Genomic DNA, 27,555 nt, shown 5'->3' on the forward strand with positions numbered 1-27,555 from the left:
GATGTTACGTAGTACCTTGCCGGAACTACGCTAAAGCCTGTGGCGCGAGTTTCAATAAAGAACTGTTTTGGCGGAATATATTTTCCCGGGAACTTTTAGTACACTTATTAAAGTGTACTTTTGAGGTACTTTACTTTACTTAAGTGGTTTTATTGTACTTTAAACTAATAATAAACTACATTTCAGAGGGAAATACTTTACTCTTTACTTCATTACGTTTATTAAACATCTTAAATTACTATTTATTTTCCAGATTACATTCAAAACACATCACCAGTTATTACAATATTATGTGTTATTAAGAGTTAAAGCACCCACAGTTAAAATGGCTCCAACAAACACTGAAGTACAGTTTACACATTGATACTTTGATTATTTTTGAGTATGTAAACCCTTCCATTTAAAGTACTTTTGTGTAACTGATGACATTAAAAATAAACGATGAGAGCTTTATAAAAAGCTTAATATTTTACTTTTATCTATAGGAATCTACAGTAAAAAAAAAAAGTCATATTAAAGAGCCAAACAGTGTATGATGAAGTTAAAACTGTTTCTTTTGGGAATTTACAGGGAAACACTCTTAACTTTACTGTGGCAGGTTTCAGTAATATTAATGATAAATGTCATATAATCTCTAGTCATTCACTGATTTAGATGACCCACCAGATGCTGTCAGTGCAAATTAAATTCTATTAATCATTATGTTGTGGAGATAAATTTCAGACTCATCTGTCAAACTCTGAATAAATAAAACCAAACTATCTGTATACAGAAGAGAATTACATTCTGAGGAAGTGACTCTAAATACAGTAATAATAACAAACAACAACAACAATGGCAGTACTGGTAAAATAAATAAAAACATTTATTAAACCATAGTTAATTTTTGCTCACCATTCAAATGTTAAATTGATGATGTTGATGGGAATGTAGTGAGTTTTACAAGTAGCTCCTGTACCTGATTATAAACCAAACTATTGGCAGTTTGATCATCACATCACAGACAAAACATGCTACGCCTCATTTAGCTCTTGCATAGCCGTTTAAGCACCAACTTCTCTGAGAGATAACAACATTATTCATCTGGTCTGTTTCCAAATAAATAAAATGGAGTGGAAATGTAAACTAGCATAAAATGGAAAAACTGAATGAAAAAGATAAATGGACTGTATTTCTATATTGACTTTACACATCACATTCACTCGTTCACTCATTCATACAGTACTTATTGTATCTATAAACCGATGATACATCGGGGACAGTATAAGGTTCAGTCACTTGTCCACTTGGACTGGAGGAGCCTGGGATTGAACCACTGACCACCTGGTTGGTGAACGCCCTGCTCTACCTGGGTGAGAAGGGGCAAGAGGTTTGACTGGTATTATTGATCACTGATCACTGATGTCACAGGTTTTGTTCCTATTTTATTCACCTGTCAGCTGACCTGTATCCTGTAGATTTTGTCCAGGGCTCGTTGTTGACTGGCTCAGGAGATCAATGAAAGTAACCAGATTAAATCAGTGTTGCTGGTGTGTTTGAGGTGTGTAAATACTTGGCCTAGTCCCTGAAGGGAGGTTTAACTGTTTGTTGAGTTAAAACTTTGGCAGAACTGTTAAAGCTGGTGAAACCAGAGAGGTTTTTGGTCGTTCTCTCTCCAGCAGCCGTCCGACCATCGACCATCACAACACGTCTCCCAGCACTCGTCCCTGGTTTCTAGCTCCACGTGTTTTCTCTGTGAGAAAGAAAAGCAGGTTGTGACACTTGCTAAAGGAAGATTGCCTCTCTGAAAGTTCGCCAGAGAAATCTGAGAGGTCATGAGGTGAAAACAGAAAGTTCTGATTTTACTGTTTTCATTTTTGACCTGTGTCTCATCTTTGATTCTGTTGGTGTCAAATAATAGATCATTTGATCAAATGAACCTGAGAAGTTCAGAGAGGAAATGTCTTGTTGATGAAATTGTTAAAAACTCAGAGACACAACAACTACTACAACTGTAGTATAAAACCTGAATACTCATGGTAATAAAATGCTATACAGCAGATGTTTGTCACTTACGGATTATTCCAAGTTTCACCAGGACTCCGATAATAATGAGGATAACAAGAGCAACAACACCAAGAACACCACCAACAATGGCACCAACCCTCTTCTCCTCTTCAGCTCCTGAATGAAGATGAGAAAGTGTCAGATTATCTTGTTCTCAGAGAGAACGTAGGATGTAGAGAATCAAAGACACAGTTTTCTAGTCAAGAAGAAGTCAGAGACATTTACCAGGATTTTCTTTCAAGTCTAGAGGTGTCATTGTTGTGAAGTCACTGGGCTCTCTCCTGTTGTCTTTGTCTTTTTTCACTGTTTCAAATAAGAAACAAACACTTTTTTAAATCACATCCATCTGATTTAGGAACAAACTTCTTAACTGTGTGAGATTTTAACGATGTAAATTTTGAATTTAATCCAGCAGACTCACCAACATTAAGGACGATGGTACAGCTGGCTGCCAGGTCTAGGACAAAACATCTGTACTGTCCAGTGTCAGACATCTGTACTGAGGAGATGAGGAGAGTCATGTTTCCTCTGCTCAGGTCTGCATGGATCAGAGTCGTCCTGCCTCTGTACTCACTCATCTGTGGGTCGGGATCGTCCTTTCCATGTCGATATGCGTGGACGATCTTTTTGCTGAGGTCAGCTCTGGTAAAATCCAGTGTGTATTTGGTCAGGTTGACGGAGTGATCCACATGACACTGAAGTGTAACATCATCACCTTCTTCAGCCTGGATCGGCTCAGTCGGGCAGGAGGCATGATTTATTCCTGGGGAAGCTAAAAAGAAACTATTTTAAACATAAACTCTAAAATAACATTATTCTCAAACATTCATTCATTCGTGCAGTGGGGAGTCTCTGGGCTTTCAAGGTATTAAATAATAATAATAAATATTATTATTAATAAATATTAATATTAATAAATATTTTTACAGTGTAATTAAATAACGGTACTAACGGTACTAATTTCTAGATCATTGTTATAAACTTCGATAACGGAACGAAAATGGTCCAATGACAATTCTTCTTCCTATGGTTGCTGGGTAAATCAGTGCCCCACAGTTTGTACCCTGGGTTTGTTTATGAGTTAAGCCGGATTATCCTCAGAGGTCTTCTCTACCTCAAAACAAACGGATCTGGTAATTAAAACGAGTAAAAACACCGAATAAGTTAGTTCAACTTTTAAGATCCGTGTTTCTCTGTTTCTCGGTGGACGCTCGCCGCTGCTCTTGTTTTTTAGCAGCTATTCGTTGATTTTAGATTAAAATTTCTTCAGTATTCAATCGTTCAGGACGTTTTCATTATGAGCCGAATTATCAACAGAGATCGACTCTTCTCCAGAACAAACTGAGCTGGAGATTAAAACCGGTAAAAATACCGAATAAAGCAGTTTCAGTTTTAAAATAAGGGTTTTTCCAACGGTGGTTGGTAGACATCAGCAACGTAAACAGTCAGTGCTTTAAAAAGATGACTTTAATGTGAAGAGGAGTCAAGAACTCACCCAGTACGAGTGGTAACGTTGTAATTAAAGTTAACGTCCGTATCACATTCATCTATTCATCCAGTTCAGTGAGGGGAGAAAAACAAACTGAACGGAGAATTTAAGTAGTCATGGTCTTCGGGTATTCCCGGACAAACATCCCCCCCAAAACCTGACGTGACACGTGCATCATTGATAACTTAAAGACAAGACATACTTCATCGTCTTTGTAAAAAAAAAAACAAATTAGACTTTATTTTTGTAAAACGAACGAGTAAATTTGTTTGTTTTACCTGGTCTGACACCGAAAGTGGAGAAAGTTTCAGTTCTATCGTAGGTGAAGGTTAAATCGGTCAAATTTTGCCGCTTCCTCCTTTTCTTCTTCTTCTTCTTCTTCCGGTTGGGCAGATTAGACGCTGCACTGATGCAATGCTGCCCCCTACTGATCTTTATTAATGCTGCGTTCTGACAGTTATTTACACACCGATCAGCCCGGACAGTAAAACCACTCACCACCTCGGTACAGCACAGTTTTCTGATGGAAACCTTCAGGTCCTGACATTAATCTGGATGTTTCTTGACAGTTTGATCCAATATTGTGTAAATATTCCATCAGTTTCATCCAGGTGTTTTCCAATCAGAGCCTCTCCCAAGCCTTAACCTGGATATGAAAACTGAATCTTTCTTTGTTCTTTTCTGATTTGTTTATCACTAAAGTGTTTTCTCACGTGTCTGTATTGTAGGACGATTTCTATATTCTTCATTTAGTCCTTGTGAACTCTGTATACTGTTTGATAAATCTCTGTCAGTCTATCAGGTCTGGACTTGGATCTGATTTTTCTTATTGTGGTTTAAGCTGCTGCTTTTCCCACAGTGAAACCGCATCATTGAACACATGGCCAGAGACCGCCGACAGTGCAGTACATCGTTTGACCACCAGGGGGCGACAAAAACGCCAGATGAAAACCCCAGATTTTGAGAAACCGACTCCAACAAAATACAAATAAACAACGACAATGGCAGTATTATTAAAACTTTATTTACTAAACGAAACAGAGCAGACAAAACCATAAAAAATGAAGAAGGAAGACTTCATCATACGGTAAAACAAACACAGTGGGAGATCATCTCTCCATCAAAGACAGACTCACAGTTTAAATCCTCCCTGTATCTGTAAACAGTACAGCATCAGAAACACTGAGACACAAACAAACACAAAAACAAACCAACAACTTAAACAGAAACTAAAACAGTGTGACCACATTAGAGACAGAGTCCAATCAGCTGGTGACACTGGATTCATTTCATGAATATATACAATATAAAAAAATATATTATTATTATATATTATTGTTTTCCCTTAAATATATATATATATTTTACATTCAGAGGTAAAAAAAAAAATCCCTGAGCAGTCAACATCATGATGGACGGCAGCAGCTGTTGGTCTAATGATGTCTGAGGATGAATGACACTGAACTACAAACAGTTCATTAGTGTCAGTCTCTAGTTATCTTTACATCACCACATTCCTTATTTAAGGTAGCTGTTTCACAATTTATATGTCTGACCATGAAGGATGCCCCCCCCCACAATCACACCTGTGGTTTCTGATCTCAGGTAATAAATGGTCGTCCATCATCTACCACCTCTACACCTCTGAGACCACGTTTATCAAACCGTTTCCTGCAGGGTTCAACTCCTCTGTCTGAGATCTGTCTGCTGCCACCTGCTGGTCTGTTCCACACCTGTTCTCTGTCAGAGAGGAAGTTTCTGTTAAAACTGCTGTGGTTCACAACACTGGAGTCAATGTACTGATGATAAAATGAAGTTTGTTACTTACTGATTATTCCAAGTTTCACCAGGACTCCGATAAGAATGAGACCAAGACCAATGAGAGCACCATGAACACCACCAACAATGGCACCAACATTCATCTTCTCAGCTCCTGAATGAAGATGAGAAAGTGTTGAGTTGAAGAACAAACTCAGAGGAGATGCAGTTTTTAGTAAAGAATGAATCAGAGACATTTACCAGGTTTCTCTGGCTCGATGGTCGTTGTGTTTGTCCTGTTGTCTTGGTCTTTTCTCACTGTTTCAAATAAGAAACAAACACTTTAAACACTTTTTCAAATCACATCCGTCTGATTTAGGAACAAACTTCTTCACTGTCTCTGATTCTTCTGATGGAAATTCAGTATTAAATTCAGCAGACTCACCAACAGTAAGAGTTATGGTAGCACTGTCTGCTAGTCCTGGGACGTAACATGTGTACAGTCCACTGTCTGTCAGGGTCAATGAGGAGATGTTCAGACTGATGATTCCTCTGATCAGATCTTCATGGATCAGAGTCGTCCTGCCTCTGTACTGATCCATCTGTCGATAAGTGCGGTCCTTTTCATCGCTGTATGAATGGACCACATCATCTTCTCTGTTGAGGTCAGCTCTGGTAAAATCCAGTGTTTCTTTCCTCAAGTCCACTGATGGATCCAGACGACACTGCAGTGAAACATCACCACCTTCTTCTGCCTGGATCGGTTCAGTTGGACAGGTGATCTGATGAGTCGCTGGAGAAACAAAAACAAACCATGGAGACAGATTAAACTCCTCTAAAAAAAAAAGACAAACCATTGATTTAAACACAGAGAGTTGATGTTTCTCAGTTCAGGGGAGCAACAAAATGTTAAAAAATAATAATAATAAAAAAAAAATAATGGCAATTCCAAAATCAGTGCAGAAGCGCGCCTCAGTGCTGACCGCATTACTGTCGTGTTAAGATAACGTTAAATCACACACTTGAGTGTAATATTGCGATTATACAACTATTACCAACAAAGTAAAATGTATATGGCGGAGTAATATTTTTAGTGATGAGTAAGGCGTGCTGTCATGCTGATTTGAGCACATTCTAAATGTCTTGTTGACCAATCAGATTGCTTGGTCTTAACTACTTGTTATATAATTTTCATTCAATCCTTTAAAGTATTACCATCAACATCTACTTAAAGTACTAAAAGTAAAAGTGTGTGTTCTGCAGAACGACCTGAGCTGAAATAAAGTAAATTATATCACTGGATGATTTTAAGTTCTCATCGTCATATTTATTTGATGATTATGTCAGATAAATGTAATGGAGTAAAATGTACAGTACTCGAGTAAATGTCCTTTTTTCTCTTCCTGTGGTCTTTTCATTTATTGTGAACGTGTTGGAGAATCTGCTCCATTTTAAAGCGCGACCTTCATTATTACTAAATCTTGTTCAGGAGCCTTGAATCTTCAACCTGCAGCTTTATTACGATCCTGAGGGAATGAAGCTGATCCCATTCAGCCTGAGCCCACCCTCATATTAATACTAATAATGTTAAATAAATGATATAAGAATTCTGTTTATTTTATTCTTTCCTTTAATTTCCCATGCTCTTGTTGGCCACGCCCCCGCACCACCGGAGTCCTGTTCCAACACTGCATTCAGTCATTGACAGCAGCGCATCCAGCCGTTACACCCAGACAGACCGCCTCAGCACAGTGAATTAGACACATATTTGAAAACCTCTAAAGTGTCGCAAACACTGACAGAAACAGAAAAGAGTTTGTCTTCAGAAACGTCCACATGAAGCGTATCAAGAACTACAGACCTCACATACAAACCTACATCATTACAAACCTTTGCCTTTAGAACTCATTACAGTGACAGGTAGTTTCTGTCTGTGCATACTCCGACAATGAGTATGAATTTCTTGACTGAAAGGATGACTTGCCCTGAGGACTGACACAGGTGCGTCTGCTGCCGACTGACAACAGTGATTATACTGCAAACGCTCATACACACTGCAGCCATAAAGTTTCTGCTCAGTCTTCTTGTCATTAAAGCAGCTTTTTAAAGTCCAAGTAGAATCTTGTCCTGTCAGTAAACGCCTCACATTATTAATTACATCGTATCAAACTATGGGAAGTGAACTGATTACACGACTACCCAGTCATGTTGTCTATAAAGCGGCTCATTTAAAAGATAACCAATCATAATCATAATCATAATAATTTATTTATAAGCGCCTCTCTGGACACTAAAGGACACTGAACAATGTACCATAATCAATAAAACAACAATGGATAAAATCAACAAACAATAAAAGAAATGTAGGACAGTGAAGTTGCAGTAAGAATGGTTAAAGTGAGGAATCACTTTGGTTTAAATCAGATTAAACTGACTTTAGTGAGTTCACTAAATAATAATAAAACCGGCGATAAACAGGTTGGTTTTACTCTCCGTGGTGTTACATTCAGAGTCCATGCAGACAACAGGTGAACTGTATTTTTAACTTTACTTTAAAATCTCCAAACACTGACTGGATGTTACATTTTAGATGAAACTTTCAAATGTGTGTCTGTTTAACACGGGACTGAAACTACGATCACAACTCTGTCACCAACAGCTCAACAACACAAACACCTCAGAAAATAAAACTATAAAGGAGCCTGAACTCACCCGAGACAACTTCAGCAAACAGAGAAACAACCAGAAAACACATTCTCTCCTTCAGCTTCATCTTCATCGCTGCAGCTCCGACTGACTGAGGTGGGACGGACGTTTTATAGTAGAGTTAACGGGGAGGGACAGACAGGAAAAGGTGACGTATAAAAAGGGGATACTCCAATATAAGCGTCCTCCTCGTCATCAGTCCAGTTCAGACTGTCTTAGGATCCAGCTGAACTTCCTCCGCGGACGAACTACGAAGCCTCCTGTGTGCGCGTCCACGCCTCCCCAGCACTGGACTCCATACCGCCTGTACGAGTCCATACTCTTTCTACGCGCGTCCACAGACCCCACACCTGCTGCAGGTGACTCCATAACTGCTGTTTGAGTCCTCGGTGTTCTCGGGGTCCTCCAGCAGCTCCGGTCTCCGCTGCTGTCGAGAACGAGAACGCGCGCAGCTAACGCGGAAACTACAGGCGAGTTGGCATCGACTGTCACGGCCGTCGGTCCCAAACACGGTCCAGCCACAGATTAGTGTAACGTTAGTCAGTTAGCGTCGAGTATAAACTAGATTCTCACTGAAACAAACCAGTTTGAAGCCGCAGGTAAAGCGAAAAACGCGGAGAGAGCTTCGACGGTTTTACTGCATCCGCCGGGACGAGCTCCTCAACCGTAGAACTGAGCGCATGCGCAAAACATCGTATCACTCCGCCAGTCTTTACCATTGCTCATCATGAGTTTACAATGAGAACTCTGATAATGAGCCATGTTCTAATCCCATGGGAAACTGAAAACCATTCCAGATGACCGCCTCATGAAGCTGACTGAAAGAAGCTACAAGTGTCCCAAACTGTCATCAAAGCAAAACGTGGCTTCTCTGAAGAATCTAAAATATGAAACATATTCTACTTTTTTGTTTACTACATAATTCCACATGTTCCTTCATAGTTTTAATATCTTCAATATATTGAAAATAATAAAAGCAAAGAAAAACATTGAATGAGAAGGTGTGTCCAAACTTTGACTGGTACTGAATGTGTGCATTCACTATATATGTAGCTACCATTCATTAAATCAGACCTATTATTAAAATAAGAGAGTCATCAACATAAACCTTCATCAAAATAAATATCATCAATGTAAATGTAAAATAACGAATATCAAATAATAAAGGATCCTGAATTCACCTGTGATAACCTCAGTCAATGATAAAATAACCAGGGAAATAAGAATCAGTGTCTTCATCATCATCATCACTGCAGCTCAAACTTTCATATCAAGTTTCTCCTCTGTACCGAGCGTTGATTAAATACAGACAAGACACCTCCCCTCTCAGTCTGCAGACATCATTGGTATGATGTGTTGTGCTTCAGAGAGCTGGACGTGGGTTTCTTCTCGTTTCTTGTAGCAGCAAGTCCTAAGCACTCACTCAGTTAACTGGACAAGTTAGTGCATGTGCATAAAATGCGTGTGCACCGTATCTCTCAGATGAAGAGCGCATGTTAATTCTGTCGGTTTGTGAGGAATTTAGGAGGAATTCCAACACTTTAAACTGACTGAGAGTTCATGAACTTTACCAGGACAAATGGTGAACTTAACATCCATGTCCCGTCCATTATTAAACCAGTTCAGAGAGAAAGATGGTGAAGTTAGAGACAGAGTTCGAGAGCTGAGTCCTACAAGAGTTTAAAATAAATGCTGAGTCATTCTGTGTGACAGAAAAAGGAGGCTTGTTTTCTGAGTGAGGACCAGGAGGAGAGGACGTTTTACTCAAACATGTACATGTACTTTTCCAGTTGGTTTCCTCAGTGATAGTTTGAGAAATGAGTGATGTGTTTGTGTTCAGGTGGAGAGAGGAGAACAGGTGAAAGCACAGAGCAGTGAGTGTTTATGATCACATCTCATTCACATTTTGTTCTTAGACTGAAAATCTGAAACCAACAACATCAGAATAATCAGATGCTTCAACAAAAACAGCAACACTGAAGCTGGTACAAGTCACTGAAGCATTTAATAGAATAAGAGCTCATTTCATTAGAGTTTAAAGAACAGGTTTAAAGTGCAGCACATGAAATAAAATACAAAACATTTCTGACGTCTTAATAACTGAGTCTGATAAACGACATAAACAACCAGCAGAAATCCACATTAATATCAATAAGTTGTGACTGACAGAAAATGCAAATGACATATTTATATTTTCAGGCAGAATATAGATAGATAAATAGTTTTGATTATGACGTTACAATAGCTTCATAATAATGCCTGTGCTTATTTACAGTATATCTTCAGCCTGACTTTATTCACTGAAACTCATCTTTAGTCTTTCTCTTCTATCCTAGTCAGGTGATAATACCGTTTACATTCCACCTAGTTCTGACAGCGCTGCTTTTAACTAACAACCTGCCTCTTCACATGAACGCACCCAAGAAATCCTGGGTTGACTGAACGAGTTGATGACCAGCATCGTGTGACTGTGGTTATTAACTATGAACTATGAAAATGGATTTGATACCTCAGCCCAGCCAGTTCACCAACTACACCTCTTTCAGGAAGTTTCCTGAAGCGTTTTCTGCAGCTCTTCATCTCCGTCAGTTGACAGGATCTCCAGCTTTTCCATCTCAGAGATGTTTGGTGTTTTCTCTGCTTCCTGCTTCTTCTTCATCCCTGTGAGAACATGAAAGCAGTTTGTGAGTCACTGAGTTCAGACCATCTTCATCTGTAAAGTAACTAGTATCTGTATCTGTCAGACAAATGTAGTGGAGGAAAAAGTACAATATGTGCAGCTGTATAAGGTAGAAAAACACCTGAATACTCAAGTACATTTACCTACAAACTGTACTGAAGTACAACACTGGAGTCAATGTACTGATGAGAAAATGTTACAGAGCAGAAGTTTGTTACTTACAGAGATTTCTATGTTTCACCAGGACTCTGAGAATCAGACCAAGACCAATGAGAGCAACAATAACACTGAGAACAATGGCACATATGTTTGTGGTCGTCATGTTTGTCTTGTTGTCTTGGTCTTTTCTCACTGTTTCAAATAAGAAACAAACAGTTTAAACATTGATTGAGGAACAAACTTCTTCACTGTCTCTGATTCTTATTATGTAAAATTTAAGTAAACTTACCAACAGTGAGACATAGGGTACAATAGGCTGTCAGATCTGGGACGTAACATTCGTACCGTCCACTGTCAGACATCTGTACAGAGTAGATCTTCAGGGTCATGGTTCCCTGGATCAGGTCTTCATGGATCAGAGTCGTCCTGTTTCTGTACTGATCCATCTGTGGATAACTGAGGTCCCTCCCATCTTGATACGTGTGGACCACCTTATACTGGAGGTCAGCTCTCGTAAAGTCCAATATATATCTCCTCAAGTCGACTGGGGGAACCAGACGACACTGCAGTGTGACATTATCATCTTCTCTTGCCTGGATTGGTTCAGCTGGACAGGTGACGTGGTGAATCGCTGGAGAAACAAAAACAAAACATCCAGACAGAGTGAACACCTCCAAACACATCTAACGCTCTTCTTGTTGACAGAAACAGGAAATTCAATTCATGACAACTCCACAATCAGCTCTGCACAATAATTCACCGCCACAGAATTCAATGACCAAATATTTAACAGGAGTAATCAGTGCATCCGCCCCTTACACCCAGAGAGACCACTTCAAACGGCTGCCACCTCAGTTCTATGTTGTGGAACTACACTTCCCATCAGGCTGTGTTTTTCTCAGTCAGAGGTTGTGTGTGTTGTGTGATCACTTTAGAGGCTGCAGCTGTCTGTGCTATGAAACTGTGTTTCATTTCCCTATACCCAGCGCCAGCTAACCTAGCTAACCTAACCTAGCTAACCTAGCCTAGCTAACCTAGCCAATGTTAGCACCGGCTGAGACAAACTGCGGGCTTTACGGGACGTTTCTTGTTATGAGCCCACCTCTTCGTGTTCTGGTTGTCAGTCCTGTTCTCCCCCAGTGTAGTGAAAATCACTAAATGTGGCCACCTGCTCTGCACCAGCAGGTGCTAACCGATGCTACGTTAGCTGGCTACCTGTCGTCCACCTATCTTTTCCTATACTGCGTTAAAAATGAAAACGTATCAACTGCGACCATTTCCTCTTCTCTTATCGTCATAGGTAAATCAGTATAATGACACTGAATAGTTTTTGGACTGAGATCTGTTCAAACAACACGGACACAGCGCTGCAGCGTCTTGTTAGCAAGGAAACAAGAAAATAGTATTTTCATCAGACTTAACATAAATGAGCCTAAACTTACCCGTGATGCCTTCAGTGAATGTCATGAGGACCAGGACAACAGAAAGAGTCATGTTCCTCCTCATTATTATCAGTCCAGCTGAGGGAAATGTAACTAGATCCCCCTCTCCTTCCTCTCACACCTCCTCCTCCTCCTTCTTCTTCTTTTTTCTCCTCCTCTTCTTCTTCTGTGCTGTTGTAAACTACTTGGAGCATTACCGCCACCAACTGGTCTACACTGTAAATCACAATGTCTCCGCACTCTTCTTGAATTTCCGGCAGATTCCTGCCTCTCACAGACTGGACTCAGATTCCAGTTTGAAGAGATGGTTTCCATTTTTGGAATCTCGATAAATTCAAGTTCTGCTTTCTCGGTGGGATTCCAGCTGAAGTTCTCCATATGAACTACGACAGCGGCTGAATGCGCGTCCACGGACTCCATGCCGTCCGCGTTTCACTCCTCCTCTGTGCGCGTACACAGTGTTATTCAGCAGTTCTACGCGTGCCCGCAATGGGATCGCGGCCGTTGACAGTCCAACAGTTCTCGCTGTGTCCGTCCATACACGTCGAGCCGTATTCAAGTGTAACCGCGGTCAGTCTTAGCGTCAAGAATAAAGTTGATTCTTACTGAATAAAACTACGTTTGAGACGAAGATAAAAGAAACACACGAGAAACGCTTCGGCGCTGTTTCTTCACCTCCTGACGTCAGCGACGACTGTAGAACTGAAAGCGTATACATGGGCGGTACTACCAACAACCCCGTTTAACAACGTATCACTCCGCATATAGTCCCTGATCCAAATTAGGGAACAGAATACAACACACAGTATATATGTTTCTATGTAAATATACTGTTTAGATATTGTAGTTAAAATTCATGAGGGAATCTACAAAATAAATCCTCAAGAGAATAAATCTCATCTCACTCTGTTTCTCCCTGCTCCTGTTCTTAAAGCAGCTCATCATTAACATCTTTAATCTGACTGAATCTGAAAATAACAAGTATCAGATAATAAAGGAGCCTGAACTCACCTGAGATAACTTCAGCGAAAATGACCAGGAGAAGAAGAAGAAGTGTCAGCTTCATCATCATCATCATCATCACAGCAGCTCGAACTCAACAAGTTGCCCACTTACACTGAGCGTTGCCTGCAGGATACACCAACTCTAACGACAACGAACTGACTAAGAGCGCCCCCTTTCTGTGAGCACAGGCTCAGTCAGTGGAAATCATTGTGATCTGATCCTGAGAGCTGTAGCAGCTGCAGCAGGAAAGACACGAAGGAGAACTGACAGAGAATTAAGAAAAGAGACATTTAGAGAATCCAGCTGCACTAGGCTTTTTAAAATCAACTTTATTTATAACACATGGAAGACGTACAGTGACACACTCAGTGCTGTAGGCTACTGTTCAGTAAGGTTTCCTGTCCAACACTAATAATACAACAACATGAAATGTCCTCATGTCCTTTGGTGAAGGACGCTCCAGTGTCTCCTCTGCTAAAGGACCAGGGGAACCAGGCAGACTGGTATTTCTTTTATATAGTTTCCAGTGATAATGTACAAAACAAAAGAGTTAAATATACTTTGCTTGAGGGTCAGGTCAGGGCTCAAAGACAAAGCAGTAAAAATATACATCTTTTTCTGGCACGTATTTAATCCAACAAGGCCATAAAATATTCTTTGATATATCGACATATATACAACCCAGTCAAAATACACACACTGCTCAACACTCAGCATTCACACAACGTAGAAAACCTCCACCTGAGATAAGTGGAAAACAAAAAGACACAACATTTACATTCAGTCACTAAGCTGGGTCACTCTTAATGCATCCATCATGATGATATCATCAAACTCATGGTTCAAAGCTGATTGTCATTAGAAATTTCTGATTTCCAAATTATGAAATTTACTTAGTGTTGAAATGTAAATTCCACTAAATTATTTATGAAAGCCATCTTTCTGAATTAATGTGCTGTGAATTTTTCTTTGTTAAATTCTCATTAATTAGCTTTAAAAAAGTTTATTTCTGGTAAAAACCTATTTTAAATTTCTCAAATTCAGACAGAAAATTCACCTGCCTTTGGTTTCAGTCTCATGATGGTATTTCACTTCTTATCAGTGCACAACGGCCCAGAATAAAAGATATTTGTTCTACACGATGATTTCTACCTGAGTCTGAACAAGAAGATCTGTATTTACAGATTTGGAGCTCAGTGAAAAGAATCACTTTAAATGTTGCTGCTACAAGGAATTGTGGGACGTCATTCTCTCCTTTCCTCTTGTAAAGGAAGCTCTGGGAAACTTCCAGGTCATTTCACTCAGTCTGGAACCTTCTTAAGATAAAAGACTTCGACTGCAGGTCACCAACCAACAACTACACCTCTTTCAGGAAGTTTCCTGAAGCGTTTTCTGCAGCTCTGTGCAGCTCTTCATCTCCTTCTGTTAATGTCGTCTCCAGCTTTTCCATCTCAGAGATGTTTGGTGTTTTCTCTGCTTCCTGCTTCTTCTTCATCCCTGTGAGAACATGAAAGCAGTTTGTGAGTCACTGAGTTCAGACCATCTTCATCTGTAAAGTAACTAGTATCTGTATCTGTCAGACAAATGTAGTGGAGGAAAAAGTACAATATGTGCAGCTGTATAAGGTAGAAAAACACCTGAATACTCAAGTACATTTACCTACAAACTGTACTGAAGTACAACACTGGAGTCAATGTACTGATGATAAAATGAAGTTTGTTATTTACTGATTATTCCAAGTTTCACCAGGACTCCGATAAGAATGAGACCAAGACCAATGAGGGCACCAAGGACACCACCAACAATGGCACCAACATTCATCTTCTCAGCTCCTGAATGAAGATGAGAAAGTGTTGAGATGAAGAACAAACTCAGAGGAGATGCAGTTTTTAGTCAAGAATGAATCAGAGACATTTACCAGGTTTCTCTGGCTCGATGGTCGTTGTGTTTGTCCTGTTGTCTTGGTCTTTTTTCACTGTTTCAAATAAGAAACAAACACTTTAAACACTTTTTCAAATCACATCCATCTGATTTAGGAACAAACTTCTTCACTGTCTCTGATTCTTCTGATGGAAATTCAGTATTAAGTTCAGCCTGTGTGATGATTCCTCTGCTCAGGTTTACATGTTGGACTTCTAAATGTTCATCTCAGTAAATAGAGTGCTGAGCAGCCACACTCCATCAGGTCTAGTTCAGCAGTAAAGTCTCTGACAACCCTCCATAACAAGGGTTTTCTACTGAGTTCTACTCAATCAACTCACCAGTGACGTTGAGTCGACACTTGTCAGAGCTTGAACCGGACTCTGTGTTGACCTCACACAGGTACAGACCTGAGTCCTCAGTCCTGAGTCTGGACACATCAAGTCTGAGTCGTCCTTCTCTGAGGACGTCTTTGTCAAACTGGACTCGTCCTGAAAACTGTTCATCCTGAGACTCTGAGACCTCAACACCCTCATGGAGCTGAAACAGGACTTTTGAGACTTTCTGATCAGTCAACAGTTCACAGAGGATATAAATGTTGGAGGAGCTGAGAGTTTTGGGTGTGAAGGTCCATTCCAGTGTGATGTGGTGGTTCTCCTCTGCCTGATAGAAGGTCTGTGCCACATTCACTACAAGTGTTCCTGCAGAGAGACAGAGAGGGAGAGGGAGGAGCAGGTCAAACCACTCAGAGAGCAGGATGAAGGAGTCAGGACAGAAACAGATGGTTTCAGTGGCTGAGAATAAAGACCAGCAGAGCAGGAATCTAACTGAAGAATAAAACACAGACATCAAACATTCTAACCTCACTCTACTGTAATCTGACTCTATCATAATATCTTTATGAGGAGTTTTCAATGATCAGCTGCTGATGATTTCATCCAGTCTGAGCTTTCACTGACTCTCACTGTTTTTTGATGGTGTCAGTGTTTTTTTTTTTTTTTTTTACTGTTTCAGAGATGGGGGGGGGTGAACTAACAAGATGTCTACACACAGACAGAAGAGAGAAAAATATGGCGCATCCACCATCCGTTGGCTTTATTATGAATGTTGTCAAATGAAGCTTTAAAAACTAAAATGTTGCAGCGTGAGGTTTCTAAATATCAGATTCAGTCTCTGAGTTAACCTCCACATTAACATCATTTCACTTTACTGCTGTTTATAAAGTGAACTGACTGTGTTTCGTTCCGCCTGTAAAATGGCGACCGTCTCTCTCCATGTGAGGTGAACTCAGCAGCTCTCCTTACATCTCACTGCATCAAACTCTTCAGAAAACCAACAGACTGACCCAGTAGTTTAACACTGAAACAATGAAAGGAGCTGAAAGATCAGAGTCTCTCTCTGTGCTCTGTGTCTGTAAAACTTGTGTGAGTCAACAATCAGACGACAAAGTCTCTCTCTCCGCTCGTCACCTCTGACTGCAGCCACCAACTTTCTACCCAGTCTGGTCCTTAAAGCAGCTCATTTAACAGATGAGAACTAATGAGAACATCTTTAATCTGACTGATGATAAATAAACAGGCTTCATGTTACATTGTGTCCATACAGCAACAGAGGAACTGTAACACCTCCAGCAGGGACTCTTACTGTCAGAAAATCTCTGAGTGAACAAAATAGAACAATACATGATCCTGAACTCACCACTGACAGCGACAGAGAGCTGAGAAATAAGCAGGAAAATACACAGAGTTTCCTCCATGATCTTCTCTTTCTGTTCCTGGACAGACGGGACGGCAGCAACAACAGAACGTGATGTCGTCACACGCCAATGACAGCGCTGTTAGCAGCAGACCTTCACTACGTCCTCATTCGGTGCGGAATTCGCTTGGTACAATAAGCAGTCAGGTCTGGGACGTAACATTCGTACCGTCCACTGTCAGACATCTGTACAGAGGAGATCCTCCAGCAGCGGCTTTAATTTAAAATCTCCAAACACTGACTGGATGTTACATTTTGGATGAAACTTTGTATGTCTGTCTAACACGGGACTGTTAAACCAGTTCAGACTGTCTTAGGATCCAGCTGAACTTCCTCCGCGGACGAACTACGAAGCCTCCTGTGTGCGCGTCCACGCCTCCCCAGCACTGGACTCCATACCGCCTGTACGAGTCCATACTCTCTCTACGCGCGTCCACAGACCCCACACCTGCTGCAGGTGACTCCATAACTGCTGTTTGAGTCCTCGGTGTTTTCGGGGTCCTCCAGCAGCTCCGGTCTCCGCTGCTGTCGAGAACGAGAACGCGCGCAGCTAACGCGGAAACTACAGGCGAGTTGGCATCGACTGTCACGGCCGTCAGTCCCAAACACGGTCCAGCCACAGACTGTGTAACGTTGTTTTACACTTTTTTGTTTACTACATAATTCCACATGTTCCTTCATAGTTTTAATATCTTCAATATGAATCTACAACCTAGAAAATAATAAAAGCAAAGAAAAACATTGAATGAGAAGGTGTGTCCAAACTTTGACTGGTACTGAATGTGTGCATTCACTATATATGTAGCTACCATTCATTAAATCAGACCTATTATTAAAATAAGAGAGTCATCAACATAAACCTTCATCAAAATAAATATCATCAATGTAAATGTAAAATAACGAATATCAAATAATAAAGGATCCTGAATTCACCTGTGATAACCTCAGTCAATGTCTTTTCATCATCATCATCATCACTGCAACCCCTCCCTCTGAAAACCAAGGGAGTTTAACCTTCGATCATCTTGTCGTAGTCGGGGCTGACGGCTTCGATCTGTGTTACACGGTACAACAACAGTGGTTAAGATGTTGGTAACTTGAGTTGCAGTTAATGATCCACAACACACACACCTGCTACCTGCTTCCTTCCCACAACACACAGTCTTTCCTCTAAATTTCAAGCAGTGTGACCAAACCACAGGCTGGGTGGTTTTCATGTGTCACAGTGAAACCACAATTCATAAACTAGTGAACTGTGAAATGCAGCCTCTGAAAAGGTCTTGGGGAAACTGACTGAGAGAGAGACAGAGACAGAGTTAGAGAGCTGAGTCCTACAAGAGTCTTTAAACGCTGAGTGTCAACAGAGCTAACACCAGGTACTGAGTGAGGACCAGTCATTCTGAGTGACAGAAAAAGGTGGTTTGTTTTCTGAGTGAGGACCAGGAGGAGAGGACGTTTTACTCAAACAGCAAATCGTTTAACATCGGGGCTTTACCATGTAGGCATCTTAACCATGTCAGGAACTCTGCAGTTTCAGATCTGTTCTCTGTGGTGAGTTCTTAATTTAACTAACAACCTGCCTCTTCACATGAACGCACCCAAGAAATCCTGGGTTGACTGAACGAGTTGATGACCAGCATCGTGTGACTGTGGTTATTAACTATGAACTATGAAAATGGATTTGATACCTCAGCCCAGCCAGTTCACCAACTACACCTCTTTCAGGAAGTTTCCAGAATCATTTTCTGCAGCTCTTCATCTCCGTCAGTTGACAGGATCTCCAGCTTTTCCATCTCAGAGATGTTTGGTGTTTTCTCTGCTTCCTGCTTCTTCTTCATCCCTGTGAGAACATGAAAGCAGTTTGTGAGTCACTGAGTTCAGACCATCTTCATCTGTAAAGTAACTAGTATCTGTATCTGTCAGACAAATGTAGTGGAGGAAAAAGTACAATATGTGCAGCTGTATAAGGTAGAAAAACACCTGAATACTCAAGTACATTTACCTACAAACTGTACTGAAGTACAACACTGGAGTCAATGTACTGATGAGAAAATGTTACAGAGCACAAGTTGATGCTGCTTTTGATACGATTGACCATCACATCCTTTTACAGAGACTGGAGCACTTTATTGGCATTAAAGGAACTGCACTAAACTGGTTTAAGTCCTATCTATCTGATAGGCTTCAGTTTGTACATGTTAACAACTATATATGCTTCCCTTGGGCAATATTATCAGGAAACACTCCATAAATTTCCATTGTTATGCAGATGATACACAGCTTTATCTGTCAATGGAGCCTGATGAAACCAATCATCTAGCCAAACTCCAGGTTTGTCTTAGGGACATTAAAATCTGGATGACAAGCAACTTCAACTGAAGTCATTATAATTGGTCCTGAACATGTCAGAAACAAATTTTCTAATGATGTAGCTCCACTAGACGGCATTGTCCTGGCTCCCAGCTCCACTGTAAAGAATCTGGGAGTCATCTTTGATCAGGATATGTCCTTTAACTCACACATAAAACAAACTTCTAGGACTGCCTTTTTTCATCTGCGTAACATCTCCAAAATTAGACATTTTCTGTCTCAAAAAGATGCAGAAAAACTAGTCCATGCATTTGTTACATCCAGGCTGGACTACTGTAATTCATTATTATCAATTCAAAATCCTCCTCCTCACTTACAAAGGCCTTAATGGTCAGACTCCATCTTACCTTAAAGATCTCATAGTCCCTTACAATCCCACTAGAACCCTGTTCTCCCAGAATGCTGGTTTACTGGTGGTTCCCAGAGTTTCCAAGAGTAGAATGGGAGGCAGAGCCTTCAGCTATCAGGCTCCTCTACTGTGGAACCTGCTCCCAGTTTGGGTCTGGGAGGCAGAAACACCCTCTGTACCTTTAAGAGTAGGCTTAAAACTTTCCTCTTTGATAAAGCTTATAGTTAGGGTTGGCTCAGGCTTGAACCATCCCTTAGTTATGCTGCTATAGGCCTAGACTGCCGGGAAATCTCCCATGATGCACTGAGCTGCCCCCCCCCTGTCCTTAACCCAACAGGTCAAGGCAGATGACTGCCCAACCTGAGTCCGGTTCTGCCTGAGGTTTCTGTCTCTTAAAGGAAGTTTTTCTCTCCACAGTCGCCTAGTGCTGCTCATGGTGGGATTTGTTGGGTCTCTCTCTGTTAATAACTATTTTAAATAGTACGGTCTAGACCTGCTCTATATGAAAAGTGCCTTGATTTGGTGCTATATAAATAAAATTGAATTTAATTGAAAGTTTGTTACTTACAGAGATTTCTACGTTTCACCAGGACTCTGAGAATAATGAGGACAAGAATAAGAGCAACAACAGTGAGAACACCACCAACAATGACAGTGACCTTCATCTTCTCAGCTCCTGAATGAAGATGAGAAAGTGTTGAGATGAAGAACAAACTCAGAGGAGATGCAGTTTTTAGTCAAGAATGAATCAGAGACATTTACCTGGTTTCTCTGGCTCAGTGTTTTCTGTCACTGGAGGTCTCGTTGTTGTGAACTCATCTTTCTTTCTCACTGTTTCAAATAAGAAACAAACACTTTAAACACTTTTTCAAATCACATCCGTCTGATTTAGGAACAAACTTCTTCACTGTCTCTGATTCTTCTGATGGAAATTCAGTATTAAGTTCAGCCTGTGTGATGATTCCTCTGCTCAGGTTTACATGTTGGACTTCTAAATGTTCATCTCAGTAAATAGAGTGCTGAGCAGCCACACTCCATCAGGTCTAGTTCAGCAGTAAAGTCTCTGACAACCCTCCATAACAAGGGTTTTCTACTGAGTTCTACTCAATCAACTCACCAGTGACGTTGAGTCGACACTTGTCAGAGCTTGAACCGGACTCTGTTTTGACGTCACACAGGTACAGACCTGAGTCCTCAGTCCTGAGTCTGGACACATGAAGTCTGAGTCGTCCTTCTCTGAGGACGTCTTTGTCAAACTGGACTCGTCCTGAAAACTGTTCATCCTGAGACTCTGAGACCTCAACACCCTCATGGAGATGAAACAGGACTGAGACTTTCTGATCAGTTATCTGTTGACAGAAGATATAAATGTTGGAGGAGCTGAGAGTTTTGGGTGTGAAGGTCCATTCCAGTGTGATGTGGTGGTTCTCCTCTGCCTGATAGAAGGTCTGTGCCACATTCACTACAAGTGTTCCTGCAGAGAGACAGAGAGGGAGAGGGAGGAGCAGGTCAAACCACTCAGAGAGCAGGATGAAGGAGTCAGGACAGAAACAGATGGTTTCAGTGACTGAGAATAAAGACCAGCAGAGCAGGAATCTAACTGAAGAATAAAACACAGACATCAAACATTCTAACCTCACTCTACTGTAATCTGACTCTATGATAATATCTTTATGAGGAGTTTTCAATGATCAGCTGCTGATGATTTCATCCAGTCTGAGCTTTCACTGACTCTCACTGTTTTTTGATGGTGTCAGTGTTTTTTTTAATTTATTTTTTTTTTATTTATTTTTTTTACTGTTTCAGAGATTGGGGGGGGGGGGGGGGGGGGGGTGAACTAACAAGATGTCTACACACAGACAGGAAGAGAGAAAAATATGGCGCATCCACCATCCGTTGGCTTTATTATGAATGTTGTCAAATGAAGCTTTAAAAACTAAAATGTTCCAGCGTGAGGTTTCTAAATATCAGATTCAGTCTCTGAGTTAAACTCTACACGGAGCTGATCATAAAGACGCTGTTTATGCTTTAACCTCCACATTAACATCATTTCACTTTACTGCTGTTTATAAAGTGAACTGACCGTGTTCAGACTTTGTATAGTTTTCATGCCTCTGTTCTCATCCACAGACATCATGTTCGCTCTGACAGTGTGAACGCATCAGTTTCCCAGATCTCACAGAGTAAAACACTGAAAACAATGAATAAACCAACAGGCTGACACAGTGGTCTAACACTGAAACAATGAAACAGTATCACTGGATATATATTTCCTCCTCCATGTCTGTTTCTCTCAGTCTCTCTGGAACTTCAGTAAAAACTAAATCCATTGTCCAACATCTTGTCTAAGAACAAAACCAGTTCCCTTCATGAAAACAAACAACAACAACAACAACAACAACAACAATAATAATAATAATATCTACTCTGTATTTGTACATTAACTTATTTGTCTCGTCTGTCAATGAACAATCAAATGTGAAACACAACGCAGCAGCAAACTGAAAATCAGTCAGAGAAAAGTGTGAACTGTAACACCTCCAGCAGCAACTTTTACTGTCAGAAAATCTCTGAGTGAACAAAATAGAACAATAAATGATCGTGAACTCACCACTGACAGCTACAGAGAGCGGGAAAATACAGAGAGTTTCCTCTATGATCTTCTCATCAGAGCAGCTCAGATTGACTTCTTACTACAACTCTTACAAGTCTACTGTCTCCTCCTCTCACTTCCTGAACTTTTACACAGAGTCAACAGAGAACCACCCACATACACAATTCACTCAGACAGTGTGGTTTGTGGTAAATATTGCTCTGTCAGATACATGATCTCCAAATGTCACCTCACAAGAGACACAGTGTTTGTCTTGTTCCTTTGTTCTGACTAACGAACCACCAAGTTTATCTCTGAGTCAGATACACACTGAAAAACACTGAAGCTGGAAGTCATTTCATCATTTAACATCATATGATGACTTATACATTAGAGTTTAAAGGACAGTGTTAAAGTGCAGCATGAAGGACAAAATACATCAAAGAGGAAACACTGTAAAATCCACCGTCCACACAGCAGAGGAAATAAAGCTTCCAGCTGTTTTTAAGTTAGAAAACCTGAGATCAGTGGAAAACAAAGAGACACATTAATCTGACAGAGACACATTTACATTCAACCATTTTATCCTGAGAGACTCACAAGTGAGGAAACTGTGGGTTCAAGGACACTTCAGCAGCTGGGCATCAAACCACCAACCCTGTGATCAGTGAATAACCCACAGTCTCTGTTGTTGTTCTGTGTCTCATCACTGCCACCTACAGGCTGAATGCAGTAACTACACATCTAAACTAATAACCTGTGTTTGATTATAATAATGAAGTAAAAACGTCTAAAAACCAAACTGACTGACACCTGGCTGCCCTGGTTTTTTATAAAATCCATTTTGATTCTGGTAAACTACATAAATAACCAACAGAAATCCACTTAAACTTTAGTAACAGAGAAGAAGAAAGTTACAAATGTAAACAGACAGATGCACATGTGGAGTGAAGGCTGAGCTGAAGACTTACTGTGGCTCAAACTGCTGAGAACCATAATGCTTTAAAAAAAAAAAAACCTTGATGGTTTTGATGTCTCAGTCCAGTTCACCATGACACCTCTTTCAGGAAGTTTCCTGAAGCGTTTTCTGCAGCTCTTCATCTCCTTCTGTTGATGTCGTCTCCAGCTTTTCCATCTCAGAGATGTTTGGTGTTTTCTCTGCTTCCTGCTTCTTCTTCATCCCTGTGAGAACATGAAAGCAGTTTGTGAGTCACTGAGTTCAGACCATCTTCATCTGTAAAGTAACTAGTATCTGTATCTGTCAGACAAATGTAGTGGAGGAAAAAGTACAATATGTGCAGCTGTATAAGGTAGAAAAACACCTGAATACTCAAGTACATTTACCTACAAACTGTACTGAAGTACAACACTGGAGTCAATGTACTGATGAGAAAATGTTACAGAGCACAAGTTTGTTACTTACAGAGATTTCTACGTTTCACCAGGTCTATGATAATAATGAAGACAAGAAGAGCACCAACAACACCAAAAAAAATGAGACCAAGGACACCACCAACAATGGCACCAACATTCATCTTCTCAGCTCCTGAATGAAGATGAGAAAGTGTTGAGATGAAGAACAAACTCAGAGGAGATGCAGTTTTTAGTCAAGAATGAATCAGAGACATTTACCAGGTTTCTCTGGCTCAGTGTTTTCTGTCACTGGAGGTCTCGTTGTTGTGAACTCATCTTTCTTTCTCACTGCTTCAAATAAGAAACAAACACTTTAAACACTTTTTCAAATCACATCCATCTGATTTAGGAACAAACTTCTTCACTGTCTCTGATTCTTCTGATGGAAATTCAGTATTAAATTCAGCCTGTGTGATGATTCCTCTGCTCAGGTTTACATGTTGGACTTCTAAATGTTCATCTCAGTAAATAGAGTGCTGAGCAGCCACACTCCATCAGGTCTAGTTCAGCAGTAAAGTCTCTGACAACCCTCCATAACAAGGGTTTTCTACTGAGTTCTACTCAATCAACTCACCAGTGACGCTGAGTCGACACTTGTCAGAGCTTGAACCGGACTCTGTTTTGACGTCACACAGGTACAGACCTGAGTCCTCAGTCCTGAGTCTGGACGCATGAAGTCTGAGTCGTCCTTCTCTGAGGACGTCTTTGTCAAACTGGACTTGTCCTGAAAACTGTTCATCCTGAGACTTTGAGACCTCAACACCCTCATGGAGCTGAAACAGGACTTTTGAGACTTTCTGATCAGTCAACAGTTCACAGAGGATATAAATGTTGGAGGAGCTGAGAGTTTTGGGTGTGAAGGTCCATTCCAGTGTGATGTGGTGGTTCTCCTCTGCCTGATAGAAGGTCTGTGCCACATTCACTACAAGTGTTCCTGCAGAGAGACAGAGAGGGAGAGGGAGGAGCAGGTCAAACCACTCAGAGAGCAGGATGAAGGAGTCAGGACAGAAACAGATGGTTTCAGTGGCTGAGAATAAAGACCAGCAGAGCAGGAATCTAACTGAAGAATAAAACACAGACATCAAACATTCTAACCTCACTCTACTGTAATCTGACTCTATGATAATATCTTTATGAGGAGTTTTCAATGATCAGCTGCTGATGATTTCATCCAATCTGAGCTTTCACTGACAGGTTTTTATGTTTCTTTTGATGTCACTGGCTTCAGTTTCAGTTCTGTTAGCATCTTAGAGGAGGGGAGGAGAGCAGGTGGTTGAACTAACAAGATCTTCACACAGACAGGAAGAGAGAAAAAGATGGCGCAAGTGAAAACCCCCTTTAGAAGGTGTCGGTTTTATGTGATGTTGCTGGTATGAAGTCAGTTTGAGTATCAACAGATGAGTGAAGGTTCAGTCACTAATGTTTCATCAGACTCAACACAAGCAGCTTCCTCTTTCAGACTCAGTGTGTCCTGATGTGAACTCACTGCTGTTGTTGATATAAAATAAACTAAATCAATACGAGAACTTTCTAACAGAGACAGAAACACAAGAGTTCTCCTGGTTCACTTTCCTCTGTTCAAACAAACACTGTGTTTCCTGTCTCTGTTGGTTAAACCTCAGTCTCACTTACTTCCTGTTGTTCATCATCTCAGTTTAAAGTTGAGATTTAAATGTTCCACCATCTGTTGGCTTTACTTCCCTTTTTATTATTACACATATGTAACATGAATGTTGTCAAATGAAGCTTTAAAAACTAAAATGTTGCAGCGTGAGGTTTCTAAATATCAGATTCAGTCTCTGAGTTAAACTCTACACAGAGCTGATCATAAAGACGCTGTTTATGCTTTAACCTCCACATTAACATCATTTCACTTTACTGCTGTTTATAAAGTGAACTGACCGTGTTCAGACTTTGTATAGTTTTCATGCCTCTGTTCTCATCCACAGACATCATGTTCGCTCTGACAGTGTGAACGCATCAGTTTCCCAGATCTCACAGAGTAAAACACTGAAAACAATGAATAAACCAACAGGCTGACACAGTGGTCTAACACTGAAACAATGAAACAGTATCACTGGATATATATTTCCTCCTCCATGTCTGTTTCTCTCAGTCTCTCTGGAACTTCAGTAAAAACTAAATCCATTGTCCAACATCTTGTCTAAGAACAAAACCAGTTCCCTTCATGAAAACAAACAACAACAACAACAACAACAACAACAACAACAACAATAATAATAATAATATCTACTCTGTATTTGTACATTAACTTATTTGTCTCGTCTGTCAATGAACAATCAAATGTGAAACACAACGCAGCAGCAAACTGAAAATCAGTCAGAGAAAAGTGTGAACTGTAACACCTCCAGCAGCAACTTTTACTGTCAGAAAATCTCTGAGTGAACAAAATAGAACAATAAATGATCGTGAACTCACCACTGACAGCTACAGAGAGCGGGAAAATACAGAGAGTTTCCTCTATGATCTTCTCATCAGAGCAGCTCAGATTGACTTCTTACTACAACTCTTACAAGTCTACTGTCTCCTCCTCTCACTTCCTGAACTTTTACGCAGAGTCAACAGAGAACCACCCACATACACAATTCACTCAGACAGTGTGGTTTGTGGTAAATATTGCTCTGTCAGATACATGATCTCCAAATGTCACCTCACAAGAGACACAGTGTTTGTCTTGTTCCTTTGTTCTGACCAACGAACCACCAAGTTTATCTCTGAGTCAGATACACACTGAAAAACACTGAAGCTGGTCCAAGTCATTTCATCATTTAACATCATATGATGATTTATACATTAGAGTTTAAAGGACAGTGTTAAAGTGCAGCATGAAGGACAAAATACATCAAAGAGGAAACACTGTAAAATCCACCGTCCACACAGCAGAGGAAATAAAGCTTCCAGCTGTTTTTAAGTTAGAAAACCTGAGATCAGTGGAAAACAGACACATTAATCTGACAGAGACACGTTTACATTCAACCATTTTATCCTGAGAGACTCACAAGTGAGGAAACTGTGGGTTCAAGGACACTTCAGCAGCTGGGGATCAAACCACCAACCCTGTGATCAGTGAATAACCCACAGTCTCTGTTGTTGTTCTGTGTCTCATCACTGCCACCTACAGGCTGAATGCAGTAACTACACATCTAAACTAATAACCTGTGTTTGATTATAATAATGAAGTAAAAACGTCTAAAACCCAAACTGACTGACACCTGGCTGCCCTGGTTTTTATAAAATCCATTTTGATTCTGGTAAACTACATAAATAACCAACAGAAATCCACTTAAACTTTAGTAACAGAGAAGAAGAAAGTTACGAATGTAAACAGACAGATGCACATGTGGAGTGAAGGCTGAGCTGAAGACTTACTGTGGCTCAAACTGCTGAGAACCATAATGCTTTAAAAAAAAAAACCTTGATGGTTTTGATGTCTCAGTCCAGCCAGTTCAACAACTACACCTCTTTCAGGAAGTTTCCTGAAGCGTTTTCTGCAGCTCTTCATCTCCTTCTGTTGATGTCGTCTCCAGCTTTTCCATCTCAGAGATGTTTGGTGTTTTCTCTGCTTCCTGCTTCTTCTTCATCCCTGTGAGAACATGAAAGCAGTTTGTGAGTCACTGAGTTCAGACCATCTTCATCTGTAAAGTAACTAGTATCTGTATCTGTCAGACAAATGTAGTGGAGGAAAAAGTACAATATGTGCAGCTGTATAAGGTAGAAAAACACCTGAATACTCAAGTACATTTACCTACAAACTGTACTGAAGTACAACACTGGAGTCAATGTACTGATGAGAAAATGTTACAGAGCAGAGGTTTGTTACTTACAGAGATTTCTACGTTTCACCAGGAC

At 40.5% G+C, this 27,555-nt stretch overlaps 2 protein-coding genes across 21 annotated transcripts in view; both read right to left on the minus strand.

Moving 5' to 3' along the window:
- Positions 1 to 195: 195 nt before the first annotated feature.
- Positions 196 to 3,908, minus strand: LOC108882506 (sodium channel subunit beta-4). Its single transcript, XM_051070368.1, has 5 exons — positions 3,814 to 3,908; positions 2,468 to 2,809; positions 2,272 to 2,349; positions 2,056 to 2,163; positions 196 to 1,732 (listed from the first exon to the last, which is right to left on the minus strand). Exons 2-5 carry the CDS (start codon positions 2,622 to 2,624, stop codon positions 1,680 to 1,682), a joined length of 396 nt encoding a protein of 131 aa, XP_050926325.1. The 5' UTR covers positions 2,625 to 2,809; positions 3,814 to 3,908; the 3' UTR covers positions 196 to 1,679.
- Positions 3,909 to 4,537: 629 nt separating this feature from the next.
- LOC108883801 (polymeric immunoglobulin receptor) overlaps positions 4,538 to 27,555 on the minus strand; it is a 73,984-nt gene continuing 50,966 nt past the window's right edge. For 2 of the 20 annotated variants that reach the window (XM_051070319.1, XM_051070325.1), the window contains 6 exons: positions 24,441 to 24,619; positions 20,797 to 20,977; positions 5,739 to 6,086; positions 5,555 to 5,611; positions 5,364 to 5,468; positions 4,538 to 5,275 (listed from right to left, as the gene is read on the minus strand). In XM_051070319.1, coding sequence (XP_050926276.1) covers positions 5,172 to 5,275; positions 5,364 to 5,468; positions 5,555 to 5,611; positions 5,739 to 6,086; positions 20,797 to 20,977; positions 24,441 to 24,619 — 974 coding nt within the window. In that variant the 3' untranslated portion in view covers positions 4,538 to 5,171. Of the gene's footprint in view, positions 5,276 to 5,363; positions 5,469 to 5,554; positions 5,612 to 5,738; positions 6,087 to 9,735; positions 10,661 to 13,594; positions 14,783 to 15,012; positions 15,118 to 15,203; positions 15,261 to 15,546; positions 15,728 to 15,806; positions 15,907 to 16,963; positions 17,673 to 17,893; positions 18,015 to 18,648; positions 18,801 to 20,247; positions 20,356 to 20,441; positions 20,511 to 20,796; positions 21,154 to 23,330; positions 23,455 to 24,440; positions 24,620 to 27,165; positions 27,290 to 27,555 lie in introns of those variants that run through there. The other 18 variants (XR_007813180.1, XR_007813179.1, XM_051070360.1 and 15 more) reach the window with 18 other exon arrangements.

This window comes from Lates calcarifer, linkage group LG5 (assembly GCF_001640805.2).
Source record: "Lates calcarifer isolate ASB-BC8 linkage group LG5, TLL_Latcal_v3, whole genome shotgun sequence".
Classification (NCBI taxonomy): domain Eukaryota; kingdom Metazoa; phylum Chordata; class Actinopteri; family Centropomidae; genus Lates; species Lates calcarifer.

Coding starts and splice junctions, on each gene's coding strand:
- LOC108882506 (XM_051070368.1), bottom strand. CDS start 2,624: ATGAGTGAGTACAGAGGCAGGACGACTCTGATCCATGCAGACCTGAGC. Junction 2,164..2,271: donor AGACTTGAAAGAAAATCCTG/GTAAATGTCTCT, acceptor ATCTTCATTCAG/GAGCTGAAGAGGAGAAGAGG. Junction 1,733..2,055: donor GGTGAAACTTGGAATAATCC/GTAAGTGACAAA, acceptor TCTTTCTCACAG/AGAAAACACGTGGAGCTAGA.